At 42.8% G+C, this 21984-nt stretch overlaps 1 protein-coding gene across 2 annotated transcripts; it reads left to right on the top strand.

The window, feature by feature from the left end:
• Positions 1–21643, top strand: LOC139381545 (acylphosphatase-2-like). Of its 2 annotated transcripts, none has more exons than XM_071125170.1 (4): positions 1–97; positions 8962–8978; positions 9176–9285; positions 21071–21643. In XM_071125170.1, the coding sequence occupies exons 1-4, from the start codon at positions 49–51 to the stop codon at positions 21183–21185; spliced, it is 291 nt and encodes a 96-aa protein (XP_070981271.1). In that variant the 5' UTR covers positions 1–48; the 3' UTR covers positions 21186–21643. The 2 variants fall into 2 exon arrangements, with proteins under 2 accessions (XP_070981271.1, XP_070981270.1); XM_071125169.1 differs by lacking the exon at positions 1–97 and adding an exon at positions 8449–8541.
• The last annotated feature ends 341 nt before the right edge of the window (positions 21644–21984 follow it).

Raw genomic sequence — 21984 nt, 5'->3', positions numbered from 1 at the left:
GTTCTGCTGCTCGTCTGTCTCATTCTCTCTTTATCAGTGGGTGGTAGGATGCTGTGTCTGTTTGCCTGTGCGTTGGTGCGCGCCTGCCTGTCCAGTGGTATGTGTCTGCACACGCGTGTCTGTCTATCTGTGTGTATGTGTGTTTGTTTGTATTCCAGCCTCTTTCATTTTGTGCTCATGGTAATTATGCTCTGGCCTTAGTCACAAAATAGCTCGTTTGTAGAGGCTAATTAGATGAATGTCAGATGCAATCTTGGTAGCTATCCACCACAATCCTGCAGCTGTATGCTAACTTTAAGCTTCATACAGACCTGCAGCTGTCTAGTACTTGTCTGAGACTACCTGATATACCTGCTAACACGAGGCTACCTAGCTGAGCTATCGGTAACTACAATACAGCGTTAACCTTGGGCTAAATGATAACTAGGGCTCTTTGCCAACCTGGGGACCCTTAGCTATGACCTGCTGACTCAGAAACATGAGCTGAACTGGACTCCTGACTGATCTTAGCCTGCAGCATCAACCTCACACTGACTTTGAGGGCAAAAGTATAAATAGCACAAATATGCCCCTCCCCAGTACTGTGGAAATTAGCCAGGCAGAACCTGGATCAGTCAGTATCCTTATCCCAATTATGCATTAACGATTGTGGAAACATAACGTGATTTAAATAGAAAGCTTTATCAAATCAGATAACCTGTTCAGATTTTTGTCCAGCACATGTTGGGCACAATGCCCATCTGATTCAAAGTGATAGGAGAAATGTAAACACATTAACACAGAATAAGAGCAAATGACCTAAGCAGGCTACTGTAGCCGTTGGCAAATGCAGTACTGAATAAAATAGATCACTGTGGACTGTGAACCTAAGGATGGTATTTGCTGTAGGGTTGTTCTGGGTTTGAGCATAAAGATTCAATTTTCTAAACCAGAAACTATCAGTTCAAGTTTAGAAAATAACGGGGCAATATTTATGCAATGCATTTTTTCTACTGGAAATGTTGTACAGTGTATGAGCTTTTATTTACATTTGGAGGTAGTAGTAAATATGAATATACTGAATTTGAATGGAAATATATTCCCTTGGATATGTAACATGAGTATTGACTGGGTTTGGAAATGTGAGTCAATGTGGGTGGGAGGATTTATTTTCTGGGATCTGGATTGGAAATGAATTACAAGGGTTAGGAATGGCACATTTGTGCTATTTATACTTTTGCCCTCCAAGTCAGCATGAGGTTGATGCTGCAGGCAAAGATCAGTCAGGAGTCCAGTTCAGGTCAGCTCATGTTTCTGAGTCAGCAGGTAGCTGCAGGTCATAGTGCATTCGGAAAGTATCCAGACCCCTTCACCTTTTCCACATTTTGTTACATTACAGCCTTATTCTAAAATGTGTTTTTCTTCTCATCAATCTACACACAATACCCCATAATGACAAAGCAAAAACATACCTTATTTACATTTATGTAAATACCTTATTTACATAAATATTCAGACCCTTTGCTAAGAGACTCGAATTTGAGCTCAGGTGCATCCTGTTTCTATTGATCCCCCTTGAGATGTTTATACAACTTAATTGGAGTCCACCTGTGATAAATTAAATTGATTGGACATGCTTTGGAAAGGCACACACCTGTCTATGTAAGGTCCCAAAGTTGGCTGTGCATGTCAGAGCAAGAACCAAGCCATGAGGTCGAAGGAATTGTCCTTAGAGCTCCGAGACGATTCTGTAGAGGCACAGATCTGGGTAAGGGTACCAAACAATTTTGGTACCACCATCATTCTTAAATGGAATAAGTCTGGAACCACCAAGACTCTTTCTAGAGCTGTCCCCCGGCTAAACTGAACAATCGGGGGAGAAGGTGCTTGGTCAGGGACGTGACCAAGAACCCAATGGTCACTCTGACAGAGCTCCAGAGTTCCTCTGTGGAGATGGGAAAACCTTCCAGAAGGAAAACCATCTCTTCAACACTCCACCATTCAGGCCTTTATAGTAGAGTGGCCAGACAGAAGCCACTCCTCAGTAAAAGGCACATGACAGCCCGCATGGAGTTTGCCAATAGGCACCTGAAGGACTATAAGACCATGGGAAACAAGATTCTCTGGTCTGATGAAACTAAGATTTAACTATTTGGCCTGAATGCCAAGATTCACGTCTGGAGGAAACCTGGAACCATCCCTACGGTGAAGAATGGTGGTGAGAGCATCATGCTGTTGGAATGTTTTTCAGGAACAGGGACTGGGAGACTAGTCAAGATTGAGGAAAAGATGAATGGAGCAAAGTATAGAGAGATCCTTGATGAAAAGCTGCCCCAAAGCGCTCAGGACCTCGGTTCACCTTCCAACAGGACAACGACCCTAAGCACACAGCCAAGACGATGCAGGAGTGACTTCAAGACAAGTCTCTGAATGTCCTTGTGCAGCCCAGCCAGAGCCCGGACTTGAACCCGATCTAACATCTCTGGAGAGACCTGAAAATGGCTGTGCAGCAACGCTGTGCAGCAACATAATTGCTGACAAAGGTGCTCAACAAAGTAAAGTAAAGGGTCTGAATACTTATGTCAATATGATATTTCAGTTTTTTATTTTAATACATGTTTTTACTTTGTCATTATGGGATATTGTGGGTAGATTGATGGAGGGGAAAAAATTGTAGGCTGTAATGTAACAAAAAGAGGAAAAAGTCAAGGTGTCTGAATACTTTCTGAATGCACTGTAGCTAAGGAGCCCCAAGTTGGCAGAGAGCAGTAGTTATCATTTAGCCCCAGGTTAACACTGTATTTTAGTTACCAATAGCTCAGATAGGTATCCTCATGTTATCCGTTATATCAATATCAGACAAGTGCTAGACTGCTGTAGGTCTGTATGAAGCTTAACATTAGCAAACAGCTGCAGGGTTGTGGTGGTTAGCTACCAAGATTGCATGGGTCATTTATCTAATAAGCCTCTACAAACAAGCTATTTTGTGACTAAGCATTCTTTTCAAATGTTTTCTGAAAAGAACATGAGTTTTACTGCTGTGCTGTTCTGATGTGTAATAGTATCTATCTTTGTGTTTGTTGTGTGTGTTGGGTATATAGCCGCTCTGCACTGTATTTTACAGGTTAAGTAGGTTATGCTTTTTGTATGTAATTTCAGACCCTGGGGGGGGGGGGGGGTCTGTCTATCAAATCAACTAGTTTCCATCAGATAGAGCCAGACATTTGCTGAACCTTCACCTAAATGTTATTTTTCATCCTCACTAATACAGACAATTGACTGTGTGGGTGCTTTTTTCTTCTTCCAATGGCTGGCATTTACCATGGTTATCCAAGATATGAGTGCTTTAGGAAATATGTCTAAAAACAGCAGTGGGTCAAATGAGACAGGATGGTTTTTCTGCCATCTAGTGGACAAAGTGGCTCAAGCTTTTCTGTTGCCAGTTCCTCCTGACATTATGCTGGATAACTGTTGGTGTCTTCAAGTTGCTTGTAATTATTAATTGCACAGTATTCCCGTTGTGAGTGACCATACTGTTAAATTATCTGTGTTCCTTAATTTAGCTTCTTGCAAGTGTCCATTGCTCTGTGTTTTTATAAGCATAGTGCACTTCACTAAATAAGCAAAGTAACACTTGCTTGCTAAGAGTTTCTGATTTACACTTGCCTTCAAATCAAATCACATTTTATTGGTCACATACACATATTTATCAGATGGTATTGCGGGTGTAGCGAAATGCTTGTGTTCCTAGCTCCAACAGTGCAGTAGTATCTAACAATAAACAACAATACACACAAATATAAAAGTTAATTCCATTATTTAAGAAATATATAAATATTAGTACAAGCAATGTCTGAGGGCATTGACTAAAATACAGTAGAGTACAGAATATACATATGAAATGAGTAAAACATTATGTAAACATTATTAAGTGACTATTGTTCCATTATTAAAGTGACCAGTGATTCCATGTCTATGTACATAGGGCAGCAGCCTCTAAGATGTAGGGTTGAGTAACTGGGTGGTAGCTGGCAAGTGATGGCTATTTAATAGTCTGATGGCCTTGAGATTGAAAAACAGCTTCTGTCTCTCATCCCAGCTTTGATGCACCTGTACTGACCTCGCCTTCTGGATGATAGTGGGGTGAACAAGCTGTGGCTCGGTGCTTGATGTCCTTGATGTTCTTTTTGGCCTTCCGGTGACATCGGGTGCTGTAGATGTCCTGGACGGCAGGCAGTGTGCCCCTGGTGATGCGTTGGGCAGACCGCACCACTCTCTGGAAAGCCCTGTGGTTGTGGACGACGCAGTTGTCGTACCAGGCGGTGATACCGCCCAACAGAATGCTCTCAATTGTACATCTGTAAAAGTTTGTGAGGGTCTTAGGGGCCAAGCCAAATTTCTTCAGCCTCCTGAAGTTGAAGAGGCGCTATTGCATCTTCTTCACCACACTGTCTGTGTGGGTGGACCATTTCAGATTATCAGTGATGTGTACGCTGAGGAACTTGAAGCTTTTCACCTTCTCCACTGCGGTCCCGTCAATGTGTGCTCTCTATGTTGTCTCCTGAAGTCCATGATCAGCGCCTTCATTTTGTTGATGTTGAGGGAGAGGTTATTTTCTTGGTTCCACTCCGCCAGGGCCCTCACCTCCTCCCTGTAGGCTGTCACGTCATTGTTGGTAATCAGGCCTGCTACTGTTGTGTCATCTGCAAACTTGATGATTGACTGCGTGGCCAAGCAGTCATGGGTGAACAGGGAGTACAGTAGGGGGCTGAGCATGCACCCTTGTGAGGCCCCTGTGTTGTACCTTCACCACCTGGGGACGGCCCGTCAGGTAGTCCAGGACCCAGTTGCACAGGGCAGGGTTCAGACCCAGGGCCCAGAGCTTAATGATGAGCTTGGATGGTACTATGGTGTTGAAGGCTGAGCTGTAGTCAATGTACAGAATTCTTCCATAGGTATTCCTCTTATCCAGATGGGATAGGGCAGTGTGCTGGACAATGGCGATTGCATCATCTGTGGGTCTATTTGGGCGGTATGCAAATTGAAGTGGGTCTAGGGTGTCAGGTAAGGTGGAGGCGATATGATCCTTAACTAGACTCTCAAAGCACTTCATGATGACAGAAGTGAGTGCCACAGAGCGATAGTCATTTAGTTCAGTAACCTTGCCTTCTTGGGTACAGGAACAATGGTGGACATCTTGAAGCAAGTGGGGACAGCAGACTGGGATAGGGAGAGATTGAGGACGTGGCTAGGAATGCCGTCTGGACCTGCAGCCTTGTGAGGGTTAGTACACTTAAATGTCTTACTCACGTCAGCCACGGAGAACGAGAGCCCACAGTCCTTGGGAGCAGACCGTGTCAGTGGCACTGTGTTATCCTCAAAGCGGGTGAAGGTGTTTAGCTTGTCCGGGAGCAAGACGTCGGTGTCTGCGACGTGGCTAGTTTACCCTTTGTAATCCATGATGGTCTGTAGACCCTGCCATATACATCTTGTGTCTGAGCCGTTGAATTGTGTCTCCACTTTGTCTCTGTACTGACATTTTGCCTGTTTGATTGTCTTACGGAGGGAATAATTGCACTGTTTGTATTTGACCATATTCCCAGTCACCTTGCCTTGGTTAAATGCAGTGGTTATCGCTTTCAGTTTTACAATGCTGTCATCTATCCATGCTTTTTGGTTTGGGTAGGTTTTAATAGTCACAGTGGGAACAACATCCAATATACACTTTCTGATGAACTCAGTCACTGTGTCCGTGTATATGTCAATGTCAACATATCCCAGTCCTCGTGATCAAAACAATCTTGATGCATGGATTTTGATTGGTCAGACCAGCGTTGAATAGACCTTAGCACAGGTCCTTCCTGTTTGAGTGTCTGCTTATAGGAAGGGAGGAGCACAATGGAGTCATGATCTGATTTGCTGAAGGGAGGGCGGGGGAGGGCCATGTAGCCATCCCGGAAGGGAGAGTAACAATGGTTGAGAGTTCTTGTAGTGCGAGTACTACAGTCAAAGTGTTGATAGAAATCCCCAGCCACAATAAATGCAACCTCAGTGTTACATACGCCTCTAGGAAGAGGGAACGCAACACCCTGCTACAACTCAACTCCCCATGGAGTGAAAGCGGTATGGGACTGTAGGTGCGAGTAAGGATGACAAAGGCAGAGAATTTACCGTTTACTGGAAATTTATTCCGTCACAGTCGTTTTGGGGAAAACGGGCTGAACGGAACCAAAGCAAAAAAAATTAATGTCAAAGCCCCCTCTCCTACCTTACCTGCCTACCCACTACTTACCTAGCTTAGCACAACCTGGTGCGCTAACCAAAATACAAGGGGGTGGTCTGCACAGGTCTTACCTAGTGTATATAGACAGAAAATACTATGGGTTATGTATGCCCGCAGGCCTCTTGCCTAAGCACTCCCTAGGTGCCTTCCCCTTCCTCCCTGGGAACAAATGAAACAGAATAATACAAACAAGTTCAACAATCAAAACAGACCTTTGGACATAAACATACCTCCGCAGGACCGCTACAATATACTTCACAAATAAAACTCTGCGAAACAACTAACTGAGGACACTAAAGAAGCTCTCTCTGAGCAACAAACACAGAATACAGGACATAGCCATACACTCTCTCTCAGCAACAACCAACACAGGACATACTAATCATCTCCCTTCTGAGCAACAGAACACTGGCTTATATAGCTGGAGAAGGAGTCTGTAATGGGATACAGCTGTATCCTGACGAGGGGGCGGGGTCAGCTCCAATTAGCAATGGAACCGACCAATCAGCTGCTTGGGGGAATTTCAGAACGCCATCCTGAAACACACACATACAAACAAAACCACAACACAGAAACTGAGGAACGTAACGCTCAAGAAATGTTGTTTCCACTTTGCACAAAGTCCAGTGTAGTTCCTTGAGGGCCGCCGTGGTATATGCTTGAGGGGGAATATACACAGCTGTGACTATAACTGAAGAGAATTCTCTTGGGAGGTAATAAGGTTGACATTTGATTGTGAGATATTCTCGGTCGGGTGAACAAAAGGACTTGAGTTCCTCTACGTTATCACAATCACACCATGAGTAGTTAGTTACTCATGAAACATACACCACCGCCTTGCTTCTTCCCGGAGAGTTCTTCATTCCTGTCTGCGCGATGTACTGAGAACCCAGCTGGATGTATGGACAGGGACATATAGCATAATGATTCTAACAACCTAAGAGCTTGTTGCTGCATTATTACACCCACTGTGAACCTAAGGATGGTATTTGCTGTAGGAGGAAGCACATGGATAATCTGGGCTTGATCATAAAAGTTAACTTTTCTAAACCGGAAAGTATCAGTTCATGTTTAGAATATAATGGGGTAATATTTATGCAAATACATTTTTTTCTACTGGATATGTTGTATAAGAACTGTATTTTAATTTGAAAGTGGTAGTAAATATGAATATATTTTAAAGTAACTGTATTCCCTTGGATATGTAAATAAGTATTGCTTGGGTTATGAGTCAATGTGGGTGGAAGGATTTATTTTCTGGGATCTGGAGTGGAAATTCATTCCACGGGTTAAGAAATGGCGCATTTGTGCTATTTATACTTTTGCCTTCAAAGTCAGTGTGAGGTTGATGCTGCAGGCAAAGTTCAATCAGGAGTCCAGTTCTCCTCATGTTTCTGAGTCAGCAGGTCATAGCTAAGGGGCCCCAGGTTGGCAGAGAGCCCTAGTTATCATTTAGCCCCAGGTTAACACTGTATTCTAGTTACTGGTAGCTCAGATAGGTAGCTTCATGTTAGTCGGTATATCAGCCTGAGACAAGCGATAGACAGCTGCAGGTATAGATGAAGCTAAAAGTTATCAAACAGCTGCAGGGTTGTGGTGGTTAGCTACCAAGATTGCATGGGTCATTTATCTAATAAGCCTATACAAGCAAGCTATTTTGTGATTAAGCATTCTTTTCAGACGTTTTCTGAATATAATATGAGTTTCACTGCTGTGCTGTTCTGATGTGTATCAGTATCTCTGTGCTTTCTGTGTGTATGTGTGTGTGTGCGTTCATCTGATTTACATGTGTATTTATTTGTATGTGTTGGGTATATATCCGCTCTGCACTGTATTTTACAGGTTAAGTAGGTTATGGTTGTTTGTATTTCATTTCAGACCCTGGGGGATCTATCAAATCAACTCTTGTTTCCATCCAGCCAGTTATTTGCTGAACATTCACCCAAATGCTCTTTTTCAACATGAACACCCTCACTAATACAGACTTTGACACTTTACGTTGTTTTGCTTGTGTGCTCCCCCCCCCCAATGGCTGGCATTTACCATGGCTATACAAGAAATGAGTGTTTTAGAAAATATGTCTAAAAACAGCAGTAGAGCTGTGGGCCAAATGAGACAGGATGGTTTTTCTGCCATCTAGCGGACAAAGTGGCGCAAGCTTTTCTTTTGCCAGTTCCTCCCGAGATTATTCTGGACAACTGTTGAATTCACCATGTCCAATGACGCAGCTGGTGCAAAATTGTGTTCTGTAGATTTTGAGATTTTTGGCCATGTCCAAGGTTGGTGTCTTTAAGTTGCGTGTAATTATTAATTGCACAGTATTCCCGTTGTGAGTGACCATAGTGTAAAATGATCTGTGTTTCTTAATTTAGGTTCTTGCAAGTGTCCATTGCTCTGTGTTTTTATAAGCGTAGTGCACTTCACTAAATAAGCAAAGTAACACTTGCTTGTTAAAAGTCTCTGATTTACACTTGCCTTCAATGACGCATAGCCTACAGGTTCTAACAACCTAAGAGCTTGCTACTGCATTATTACACCCACATTCTGTTTACAATCCTGCAGTTAGTTATTAGTTTACACCCACAGAACTCTTAGTACAGTCAATATGGAACCTATCATCATAAGTGAAGACTCAGTCAACTGTATAAGCTAATAAGTGATATATTTGTCAGTAATCACGTTTTCTCTGTTTCTTGTAGGGGTCTGTTTCAGAATGGTAAGTTTCTCCCACAAGACCCTATAGCTGAATTTCAGTCAAATGAAAATAATAACAATTCTGCTCTGCTATATTAAGTGCCCACCCCTCGCACTTTCACAGAGGAGATGCCAACCAACAGTATAGTGCCTAGTGATATCACTCATGACTGTATGAATCATCTTCATTGCTCTCTCTCTCTCTCATCTTCTCTACAGTACACAGAAAAGGAGGGTCTGAGACTGGGTCTGTGTGGCTGGGTAAAGAACACCAACAAGGGCACTGTGGTCGGCCAGGTTCAGGGGCCTGCAGACATGATCTGTGAGATGTAAGTCCTACACCACTATCTACTGCATTGAAAAAACACTCCATGCTAACCAACGTGCTGAACGCAGGAAAAGCTCCACAGAGTGAAAGACAGTAGGAACAACAGTCTGGTTTGAAATATGGACTTTGAAAATGTTCTAACTATTTTCAACCCTTTCTAAAAGTGATACAGAATGCAATGCCAATAATCCCCTCCCGTCGCTGATCTGTCTTCAAGGCCCTGTGTTTTATATACACTTTGTATACAAAACATTAAGAACACTTGCTCTTTCCATGACATACACTGACTAGGTGAATCCAGGTGAAAGCTATGATCGCTTATTGATGTCACTTGTTAAATCCGCTTCAATCAGTGTAGATGAAGGGGATGAGACAGGTTAAAGAAGGATTTTTAAGGCTCGAGACAATTGAGACATGGATTATGTATGTGTGCCATTCGGTGGGTGAATGAGAAGAAAAAAGTTTTAAGTGCCTTTGATAGTATGGTAGTAGGTGCCAGGCGCACCGGTTTGTGTCAAGAACTGCAACGCTGCTGGGATTTTCACGGTCAACAGTTTCCCGTGTGTATCAAGAATGCTCCACCACCCAAAGGACATCCAGCCAACTTTATACAACTTGTCATATGCGATGACGCTGGAGAGACGAAGCAGTTACGGGGAGTAAAACATTTAATAAAGACGGACATGGAACGAGACAGGACAGCGTCAGCAAACTAATACTAAAGACAAAAACAATACAGCAGTGGGGAACAGAGCTGGGGACTGACAGATATAGGGGAGGAAATGAACAGGGGATAAGTGACTCCAGGTGAGTCCACTAACGCTGATGCGTGTGATGAGGGAAGGCATGATGGATGGCATGATGGATGGCAGGAGTGCATGATGCAGGCAACCTGGCGCCTTCAAGCGCCAGGGGGAGGGAAGAGCGGGAGCAGATGTGACACAAACTGTGGGAAGCATTGGAGACAACATGGGCCAGCATCCCTGTGGAACGCAACTCAATATTAGGAAAGTGTCCCTAATGTTTGGTATACTCAGTATATATTTCCATACTATGAGGTTGGAATAATACTGTGAAATTGTGAAAATGATGATAATGCAATTTTTGTGTAAGAGCCTGTTTTGGTGGGATGGAGTTTTAGCCTGCCTGGCGACATCACCAGGCGATATAAGTTAATATACCAATAATAAAGAGACTTTCAAACCTCTGCCAATAACAGATAGGGATCTGTAACCTGAAAATTCTATTAGGCTCATCCAATTAGGCACCTAACTCAAACCACTCCCAGACTGTCCAAGCAAAATTCTTGCTTGAGAAATTGCTATTTGCTAAGACCATTTTGACCATTTTAATTGAACAAAATAACAGTAAAGTACTTAATTGTTACCCAGAAATGATTTGATCTTGAGATAAAAAAAAATGGCTGCATTGGGCCTTTAATCAGTGCTTGACTTGGGCAGGAGCTCACTTGAGCTTTTCTACTGCTTGAGCTCCTATTCCACTTATAGAATATTAGCTAAAAAGTATTGTGGAGCTCCTGCACCTAAATGTAAACAGTACCAGCACCCAAAATGAATATCGACACGTATTTAAGTCCAAGTCAAGCACTGCCTTTAATGTTTTTCTCTTATTATACCAGCAGATGGCACTATTACCCTGTATAGACCAGTTCCAATATTCCATAGTCGTGTTATAGTCGTGTTATAGAACTAAACTCAATAGAATTTAGACTTTTTGGAGTCACACTTCACTCAGTGATTGTTTTTACAATCCTCACAATCCTCGGGTCTGTCTAGCCCCATAGATATGATTGGCTTTATTTTCCTCTGTTCTGGTGGGCAGGGCAATCACAGACCACTGCCGGCACATTCTGTAATGATGAGATAGTGTTTTGGCATAGCCTTCCACTAGAACGTCCTGATACATTCAGTTTCTCTGGGAGAGAAATATCACACGATTCAAACTACATTTTCCTTCCAAGTTAAGTGCTATTATCCAGACCTATTATTTTGACTGATCTTTGTGTGTTGGTGTGATATGAGCTGTTCATTGTTGTTGTTGTTGGTGTTGGCTCACACGTAAGCTGATTACTATGGCTAATGTGTTTCTTATTGTCAGAGTTTGTCACAAATGTTCCCTTTGAGAGTCCGTTTGGGGAGGTGACGGAAACCTGCGACTGTCTGCTCCAATTCTCTTTTTCTACATTTTCTTCTCCTCTCTCAGCATTGCTCTTTTGCTCTCTTCCTCTCTCTCGCTTTCTCTTGCTCTCTTGCTGGCCAGGGACTGAGTTTCTTGGTAGAGATAATCTCACCGACAGGACCGGGGTCCGGGGGTGGGTCTCTCATCCAGATGTGAATCTGATGTCATCGGGGTGGAAGCAGGTCACAGAGATTACATCATAATCTCAAGTGTGTTCCACAGAGAGCTATGAGAGGCTGCTCCACACACCCACCCTGCCGCACACCCTCTCTAATGCTTACTGTATCTCATCACTACGCCCAGAAATTATTGTAACTAAACACACACACATACACACACACACACACACACACACGTTGTTGATACACTGTAGGAGACAACATTTTCACAGATCAAAATTATTTTCGTTTTTAGTTAACGTCAGTCTTTCAAGACCTCTGTCAATGTGAGCCAAAACCGAGCTTTACATCTTTTCTCACTCTTAAAGGTTAATTGGTGTAGAGCACACTCTTTGGAAATGCCAAGCCTTCACAGATCACACCTACCCTTTCATGAGGGATACACATTGCTGTGGGTGTGTGCGTGCATGTGTTTGTGTGTTGTTTTCTTTTACGTCAAGCACAATAGTGTAACGGCTGATCCTGTTTCTCCATAGACAGTTGAAGCAGAAAAAAACAGAACAGTGTCTTTGGGACTCAGCAGGGGTCATCTTTTCCTGAGCTCAGCTCTGTTGAGTGTTCTGGAAACCTCAATCTGTAGACATGGGATCATTGACAATGCAAACTAAACCCTGGTGCCTACTCACAAGGTCCAGCTGTGCGTGCTGCTATGGTAACAGTGTCATTCCTGGGCCATAAAATCTCTATTTAAAGAGCCCTAATGGAATTATCCCCAATTTACTCTGTCTGGTCAGGAGAGAGAGAGAGTGGTTTGGCCAGTATCAGTCAGCTTTTGTGTTCCCTAATATGACATGATTTCCTTCTTAATTGTTATTTTAGGCCACAGAATTCTGGGTGGATGGATGAACTCGCCCTACTATTGGGCCCAGATCATATCTGCATGACTGCTGCATCCATCCTTATTGAGATAATTCAATCAGCCATACAGCTACAATGTATTCTCCTCAAATCATTAACAAGACTATTTCTTTAAAAAATAGGTTGACAAATAATAATGTCTGAAGCTATTGGAGAGTATGCAGCTGAGCTCCTGCCTTGAATTAGAGTGTTTTTGATTTTCTCTGAAGCTATACCCAGTACCCCCGGCGGCAGGTAGCCTGGCGGTTGAGAGTGTTGGGCCAGTAACCAAATTGTCGCTGGGTCGAATCGCTGAGCCGACTAGGTGAAAAAACTTTCTGTGCTCCTCCTGTAAATCGCTCTGGATAAGAGCATTTGCAAAATTGCTGAAATGTACCCACCCACGTACCTGCATTTGGCCTTTTTTCCCTCATTTTCTACTGCTCTTTCCCTATCCTACTCTGTTCTGTGTTTGGATCATATTCCTTATTGGTATGTCACAAATAACTTATATGTATAGAACAGCGAAACCACCACTGAAATCAAGCTAGAAGTCCCCACCCGTTCATTCAGTTTCCAGCTAGCTGATGTAGGCTAGTAGTCTGTATCAGACAGGGAGTGGCATATTGTTTTATGTGTCACACACAGGGTTCTCTCATCCTTAAAATCAATGAAAGTCATCACAGAAAGCACATGTGTTCCTGGGTGTTTTGTAGACTTGGAGAAAGTGGATGGTGATTTAGTGCTCCGTATCAGTTGTACCATGTATGCAGCACTGTGGGACTGACCTGCTGCCTGCTATTACTAATATAGCTCTTCTCTCTCCTGAGTCGTGTGACCCAAATCAGAACAACTTCTGTGTAGGAAGAGACCTACAAACCACCACTAGGAGGGAGGGAGGGATGATTGTTCAAGAGAGTGAGGGAGAGTGACAGAGGGAGAGGAAATTAGAGAAAGCGAAAGGGAGAAACTGAAAGATGGATTAAGGGAGAGAGAGGGAGGGAGATTGAGTTAATCTATAAGAGAGTATGAGAGATGGGGATAGAATGAGAACAAGAGAGGGAGAAGCAGAGGGTGATGAGGGAGGATGATAAAGTAGTTAGATGGAGGCTGTAGGTGGCTGTAGGTGCCACTGTTTTCTACAAGGTCTCTGTCCATGGCGGCTGAGACCGCTGGTCAGCGAGTGGCACGGCGGGGACACAGATGGTCTGGATTCTGGCCCATTTAATCCCTCTTAGCCCTGTTTTGATGGAGCCCCAACTAAAGCCTTATTCCTCTCTAAAGCTCTCTATAGGAATGTCACTACGCCCCCTATTCACTGCAGCTATGTGTAATGCACTGCATGCAGCTGTTGGGCTGATGACTGTTTGGGGACAGGGGTTTTCAGCCTATTATGAAGCTCAGACTGGCCCAGATGTTTCATTTTGACCTCCTCCAGCTCCAATGGTAAGATTTCCTCTGGAAGTGTTTTCTTTAAAGGTGCTGTTTAGGATGCTTTATCTTTTAGTGAACAAACATCCACCAATGTTTTGGTTCCCTTCCCCAGATCTGTGCCTCAACACAATCCTGTCAGCTCTATGGACAATTCCTTCGACCTCATGGCTTGGTTTTTGCTCTGACATGCACTGTCAACTGTGGGACCTTATATAGACAGGTGTCTGCCTTTCCAAATCATGTACAATCAATTACATTTACCACACATGGACACAAATCAAGTTGTAGAAACATCTCAAGGATGATCAATGGAAACAGGATGCACCTGAGCTCAACATCGAGTCTTTTAGCAAAGGATCTGAATACTTATGTAAAGGTGTTTCTAAAAACCTGTTTTTGCTCTGTCATAATGGTGTGTTGTGTGTAAATTGTTGAGGATTTTTATTTATTTAATACATTTTAGAATAAGGCTGTAATGTAACAAAATGTGTAAAAAGTCAAGGGGTCTGAATACTTTCCAAAGCTAACACAGTCAAAAAAGCTAACACAGTCAAATAAAACTCTGAAATTACAGCTAACTAGCTCCCTTTAAATTTATTTTTAGCTATTTTGCATTGACATTCATGTCCACATTAATGATGCTGCATAATTTCACCTGGTCAGGAAAATAGCTAGCTGACACCCGACACCATTAACTATCTTTGCCAGGGGGAGATCAAATTCGCATTTTGCAACATTGCTTCCATTGTCTGATTGGCAAACTGCAAGGTTCATACAAAGCTGTGCTGTTGCAAACTAAATGCTAGCTAGAAGCAAGAGGAAATTGTGTTTAATAAAAGCATGCACTCATAGATAAAAATGGTCTCTAGATAGAACCTTTTGGTCAATTCAAATTTGAACTGCCATTCTGATTCAAAACCCAACTGCCATTCCATTATGGTGATGCAACAGGACGGTAGTTGAACTTGTAAATAGCCAACCAATAAGCATGTCATTTTTCAATTTATTAAGGTAAGCAAACTTTATGATTTAATTTAAATATATAAAACCAAAAGTCATATGGCAAACTATAGCTAGGCTAGATAAACAAAGTTGTATTCGAATTTGAGCACCATCGTTAAGCTAGCTAACTTTGCCCTCTAGCTGCCTAGCTAGGCCAGGAAAAAGTTAGGCTACTTTAATTAGCCACATTATAAGCTAGCAAGCTAACAAATAAACATTTTTTATTATGGAATATGGCAAATAGAGCTAGCTACTGACCCAGCCTGACATTGGCAATTAGCTAATTGTTACTTTTATTTCAGTTGCAACGTACAGTGCCTTGCGAAAGTATTCGGCCCCCTTGAACTTTGCGACCTTTTGCCACATTTCAGGCTTCAAACATAAAGATATAAAACTGTATTTTTTTGTGAAGAATCAACAACAAGTGGGACACAATCATGAAGTGGAACGACATTTATTGGATATTTCAAACTTTTTTAACAAATCAAAAACAGAAAAATTGGGCGTGCAAAATTATTCAGCTCCTTTACTTTCAGTGCAGCAAACTCTCTCCAGAAGTTCAGTGAGGATCTCTGAATGATCCAATGTTGACCTAAATGACTAATGATGATAAATACAATCCACCTGTGTGTAATCAAGTCTCCGTATAAATGCACCTGCACTGTGATAGTCTCAGAGGTCCGTTAGAAGCGCAGAGAGCATCATGAAGAACAAGGAACACACCAGGCAGGTCCGAGATACTGTTGTGAAGAAGTTTAAAGCCGGATTTGGATACAAAAAGATTTCCCAAGCTTTAAACATCCCAAGGAGCACTGTGCAAGCGATAATATTGAAATGGAAGGAGTATCAGACCACTGCAAATCTACCAAGACCTGGCCGTCCCTCTAAACTTTCAGCTCATACAAGGAGAAGACTGATCAGAGATGCAGCCAAGAGGCCCATGATCACTCTGGATGAACTGCAGAGATCTACAGCTGAGGTGGGAGACTCTGTCCATAGGACAACAATCAGTCGTATATTGCACAAATCTGGCCTTTATGGAAGAGTGGCAAGAAGAAAGACATTTCTTAAAGATATCCATAAAAAGTGTTGTTTAAAGTTTGCCACAAGCCACCTGGGAGACACACCAAACATGTGGAAGAAGGTGCTCTGGTCAGATGAAACCAAAATTGAACTTTTTGGCAACAATGCAAAACGTTATGTTTGGCGTAAAAGCAACACAGCTGAACACACCATCCCCACTGTCAAACATGGTGGTGGCAGCATCATGGTTTGGGCCTGCTTTTCTTCAGCAGGGACAGGAAAGATGGTTAAAATTGATGGGAAGATGGATGGAGCCAAATACAGGACCATTCTGGAAGAAAACCTGATGGAGTCTGCAAAAGACCTGAGACTGGGACGGAGATTTGTCTTCCAACAAGACAATGATCAAAAACATAAAGCAAAATCTACAATGGAATGGTTCAAAAATAAACATATCCAGGTGTTAGAATGGCCAAGTCAAAGTCCAGACCTGAATCCAATTGAGAATCTGTGGAAAGAACTGAAAACTGCTGTTCACAAATGCTCTCCATCCAATCTCACTGAGCTCGAGCTGTTTTGCAAGGAGGAATGGGAAAAAATTTCAGTCTCTCGATGTGCAAAACTGATAGAGACATACCCCAAGCGACTTACAGCTGTAATCGCAGCAAAAGGTGGCGCTACAAAGTATTAACTTAAGGGGGCTGAATAATTTTGCACGCCCAATTTATCAGTTTTTGATTTGTTAAAAAAGTTTGAAATATCCAATAAATGTCCTTCCACTTCATGATTGTGTCCCACTTGTTGTTGATTCTTCACAAAAAAATACAGTTTTATATCTTTATGTTTGAAGCCTGAAATGTGGCAAAAGGTTGCAAAGTTCAAGGGGGCCGAATACTTTCGCAAGGCACTGTATGTGTACTGTCTAATCAAATGTCCCAAAATTAAATTCAACAAATTAAATTAAAATAAAACCTAACCAAAAACCTAAAACCTTTAGCACACATTCATTTGCATCAAGCCTGTTTTGAGCATTTGGCCATAAATTCTCATCCACATCAAAGTGAATGTTGTTCATGCACCGTGTGAAATAGCTTTTGGCATGGCGAATCCAAGCTTGACATTGGTCTGCATTGATGTCGTCATATGCCTCATCCATGGCCAGAAGGAGGGTGGCAAACTCATGGGGATGGCAATCGTATACCTTCCACCTCCCATTCCTCAAGTGGGTTAAGGAAAGGAGAGTGTGGAGGCAGGTGAAGGGTCATGAATCGGGGATGGGGGCCGAAACCATACTTGAACCGCCTCTGCATGGTGGAATCTGACATTGTCCCACACAATGACTTCGGTGACCCCTTCACCTTGACAGGCCTGATCAATTTCATTGGTTAACAATGAGGTGTGTAGCTTTGTAGGATCAAAGTAATGGCCTATGTCCTACCACACCATCTTCAGAGATAGCTGCTCACATGGACATGTTTCCCCACGTTGTCCAGGCACTTGAATGGTCACCCGTTGGCGGATGAGCCTCTCTGCCCACGACGCAGAGTTTTGGCCAGGTTGAAGCCCACTTCATCAACAAAGATACACTTGTGATGGTTCACAGCAGCATCAAGCACCATCTAAAATATATATATGTTTTGTAGTATAGTTCCAACATGATATTGTGAAGTAGCATGTGCATCAAATAGTAACAGTAATACAGTATATAGTGCTGTACCTGAACATACTCAGCCCGCGGTTGTTTCACCCAGTCGTTGTTTCTCTCAAAAGGCACCAGGTAAATGTGTTTCATAGATACCTGGTGCCTCTTCAAAAAGCGGGTGATTGTCGGTATGCTGATGGTTGCCACATTGGCAAAGGTGTCATCGTTCTCCTCAATGGCCTGCTCGATTTTGGACAGCCGTGTGTCATCCCAGGCCTTCATCATTTCCACCACTGCTGGTCGGTTAACACACGGCCACATCCATGGGGTCTTGTCAATCCTGAGGGTAGAACAGTGTATACTGTCAATAGATCATACTGTAACATGTTTTGTGAATTTACATGCATTACAATGTCATTTACTGTACATGTAATGAGAAAGCATAGTGCATATCCTGCAGACTTACCTGTTTTCTTGACGAAATGTTCTCATGATCAAATTGACAATTGATCTTCTCAGATTGAGGTGAACTAATCGGGCGGCCTCTGCCATGGTAAGGCCTCTGTTTACCATATGATCAACAACGATGGCGCGGACTTCATTAGATACAACAGTTCCCGCCGTCTGCCTCCCTCTCTCTGATGTCCACCTCTTTGACGGGGCCCATGTCCACCTCTCTGAGGGCCCCTTGTCCACCTCTCTGAGGGGCCCCTTGTCCACCTCTCTGAGGGGCCCCTTGTCCACCTCTCTGAGGGACCCTTGTCCACCTCTCTGAGGGGCCCCTTGTCCATGAGCTATTTGATTTCTTCTTCTCCCTTGCTGTCTATCCTGCTCCATGTTGAAAGAAAGTGCAAGTGTTTACACACACCCTTTTATATGGTGACAAATTGTGGTTGCCCCTATGTGAAATCAATTAGCAATAACAAGTGGTTATTATCTATGGTTATCATGTATCATACATATCATTTTATTTTATTTATTTTTATTGAACCTTTATTTAACAAGGCAAGTCAGCTAAGAACAAATTCTTATTTACAATGACGGCCTACCACGGCCATACCCTAACCCGGGCCAATTGTGCGCCGCCCTATGGGACTCCTAATCACGGCCGGTTGTTGATACAGCCTGGAATCGAATCAGGGTGTGTAGTGACACCTCTAGCGCTGAGATGCAGTGCCTTAGACCGCTGCGCCACTCTGGAGCCCATTAGGAGGCCACATTTAGATGTTCATACTTTACAAACACACGTTTTATTTCTGTACTTCTCAAATCCATATATAGTAGACAAACTAGTTCAAATCTATAGGTTTACCGAACGATTAAGTGATTAACCATTAAGCGCAATTGGATTAAGTGATGGTCAAATGTATTTAAGCAAATGAGAAGAGAATCATATGAAATGTGCTGTGAACATTGCATCGTGAAAGGTAGATGAAATTACTAATTAGGTTTAGTCAATTGAAAATATGCTTAAAGTTTTGATGATCTGTTTTGAGTTTTGTACTAAGAGTTCAATATTACCACATACTTGTGAAAATAGTACCAAAGCGATAAAAAAAAAAAAACTTGTAACCTTGGCAGAGTTTTGGAAGTCCAACTTCATTATAAACCATACAGAGCCGTTAGCCAGCCAGGCCCAGTTAAGATCTGCTCCAGATTGCTCTCCAGGAACAATGCAATGCCTTAGTTTATTCTGCAGCAGAACTTCTTTTTGAAACACATTGAATTCCTTCCCATACGCTGGTCTATGTTATCTCATTTCCTCAAGTGTGTGGGAAAAAAGGAAATGTCCTTTCCTCTAGAGGCCTGGTCAGTCAGGCTGTCAGGCAGAGTGGATGCAGTGGGTGGTGCTCACTCAGAGACCAGGCCATTATTATCAACCCACCATCACATGGTCAATGCTAGGTCTTGTTATAGCAGCAGTCATTGCTCTCTCGCCGCTCTCGCTCTGTCTTTCTCTCTCTGTGACACACACCAGGTTCGTTTTCTTTTCATGTGCTTATTAGATCAGTTCACACAGTCATGTGCTTCTAAATTGGGATAATTCACTTATTAGGGGTTGGACTGGCGGGTAGCTTTGCTTGACAGGTTCAACCTACGAGTCAAAAACATCAGTCCATCAATTACCAGGACAAGAAGAGCAAATGCTTTTAAAAAGGAAAATAGCCACAGACACATCATATAGTAGATAGACAACCCGCCTTATGCTCATACTCTTTTGGGTTCAATCCTCCATTTTATTTAGCAGAGTAATGTCAGGGGAGATGAATATTTACCTGATGCAACGGGCGATTTAGAGCTAACCTCTAAGCCCTGTGATTGCTGTCAAATCAGCAGTCTGTGGGCTGTGTGCGACACGAGAGCAGAGCAGAGCAGAGAATGCAGATGGAGATGTTGCCTCATCTCTCTCGCTCTCGCTCTCTCCCTCCATTTCGCTCTCTGTCAATGAGGCGCAATGGGCAGCTATTGCGTTGTGTCTCTGTGATCTGACTGAACTCCCATCGCACCAGACCGTGCTTCAGGATGACCACATGTGGCGCACTGATCCTCTACAATCTCTCCACTAATCTACACAGACTAGGAAATAATGTAGCCCATATCGGCCATGCAGCAACTTGAGTGACAGGGCCTCAGTCTCCAGGGCTTGACCTACATGCTGTAGAGTAAGCATGTTGCCTGTTGCTCCTTACTGAGGCATGTCTCATGGTAAACTGAGGTTTAGACTTAAGACAGTGCTGAGTTATACCATTCAATTTACTTGATTATGCTTGTGTTGTGCTTTTCCCAAAGTCATTTGTCATAGAGAACAGTAGAGATGGTGCCAAGAAAAACTGCCTCCTATGCACTGTACCGAGGTTGGCTGGGTCTTGGACAGGCTATAGCTGAATCATTTGTCTTTGCTGACAGAGGTTAGGATCATGTTGCTGAACCATTTTTACCAGTCGGCTGAAACAGAGGTTGAAGTTTTAGTGAATGCCCACAGCTGTTTATGACAAAAATCCCAGTTTTGCAAGGGATGGGAGGGACTATATTATAGCCGATACAGTCAATCTAGTGTCACCCCCAAGGGTTGGCCGGCTTTCTTAGAAAGCCTGCATTCCCTGTGTCCATCTGACATGTGACAAGCCTTATTTGGCCTAGGCACTGGTTGCTGAACAGAAGGGTCTCCAGAAAACCTCAGATTCCCTGCTATCTAGAGCGTGTTCAAACTCTCAAAGTTAATTTTAGCAATGGAATGTATGTTCCCAAGCTATAGAGAACATGGTTAGCTGTTGAGCTGATAAACAGATCATGTAGTAGCTTATATTAGAGAAAATAGCCAACACAAGAACAGAGCAGAGTGATCATTCCTTATGGGAAACAGAAGCAGTGTGTTGCCTTAAAAAATTCCCATCATTGACATGAGGGTGGTGGATAACAGAACATCTCTCATCTCTTTCTTTCCCTTTTCTATCTTTCTAATTGCGCAGGAAGGTGTGGCTGTGTAAGGAGGGGAGTCCCAGCTGTTCCATCACCCGAGCCTCGTTCTCCAATGAGAGATCCATTGACAAGGTGGAGCTCTTTGGCTTCAAGACACGCTTCTGAGGAACTCCCTTCATCCAACGCCACTCTAACCACACCCTCTCCAGTGCTTTTACCACATCAATGTCACCTACGGTCTCTGTGGGTACCACCTTATGTTTCTAAATGCATTGTTTCGTTCCCAACCTTTCTGAAAGATACATTAAAAAATGTCAAGATTTTTTGAGATGCCTAAATCGATTATGCAGACAGTTTAAAATTGTGTGACATGTTTGTTTTAAGTAGAAGCTAATCCAAATAGTTGCTCATCCAAAAGTTGTTGTCTTTTTCTGATAAATGCATTCCCCGTCTGAACATCTTGAATGTTACATTCAGGCTGGCAGAGCAGCATATATTGTCAGGCAGCTTTGTGCTTTGCAGATTCTCAATGCTTTTCTTCTGAACATGTAATGCAATAAAACCATTCAAGCTCGATGTTATTAGAATTCAATACAAATGCACTATTAAATAGTTAATGCAAAGGACAAAATATATATTTTTGTTGTCCCTTTAAGATAGAGCCTCTTACTGTGTCTCTTTCCTACCTGGTCTCCTCTGGTCCTGAATAATGTTGTGTAAGGTCACGTGATTGTTTACCTAATCCAATTAAACATAGAGAAAGCCAGCCAGTCAGACTGCACCATCACGCTGAGTTGCCAAGACACAACTGGCCAAGTCAGGAGTATTGAATAACCCATTAGAGTTTGTGTGTGTGCGTGTCTGCTAACGTGCATGTGTGTCAGTGGAAGCTGCTGAGGGGAGGACGGCTCATAATAATGTCTGGAATGGATTCAATGGAATGGCATCAAACACATGGAAACAT

This window comes from Oncorhynchus clarkii, chromosome 23 (genome assembly GCF_045791955.1).
Source record: "Oncorhynchus clarkii lewisi isolate Uvic-CL-2024 chromosome 23, UVic_Ocla_1.0, whole genome shotgun sequence".
Classification (NCBI taxonomy): Eukaryota; Metazoa; Chordata; class Actinopteri; order Salmoniformes; family Salmonidae; genus Oncorhynchus; species Oncorhynchus clarkii.
Note: the sequence above shows the minus strand (reverse complement) of the source record. Positions and strands in the feature narration are given on the sequence as shown.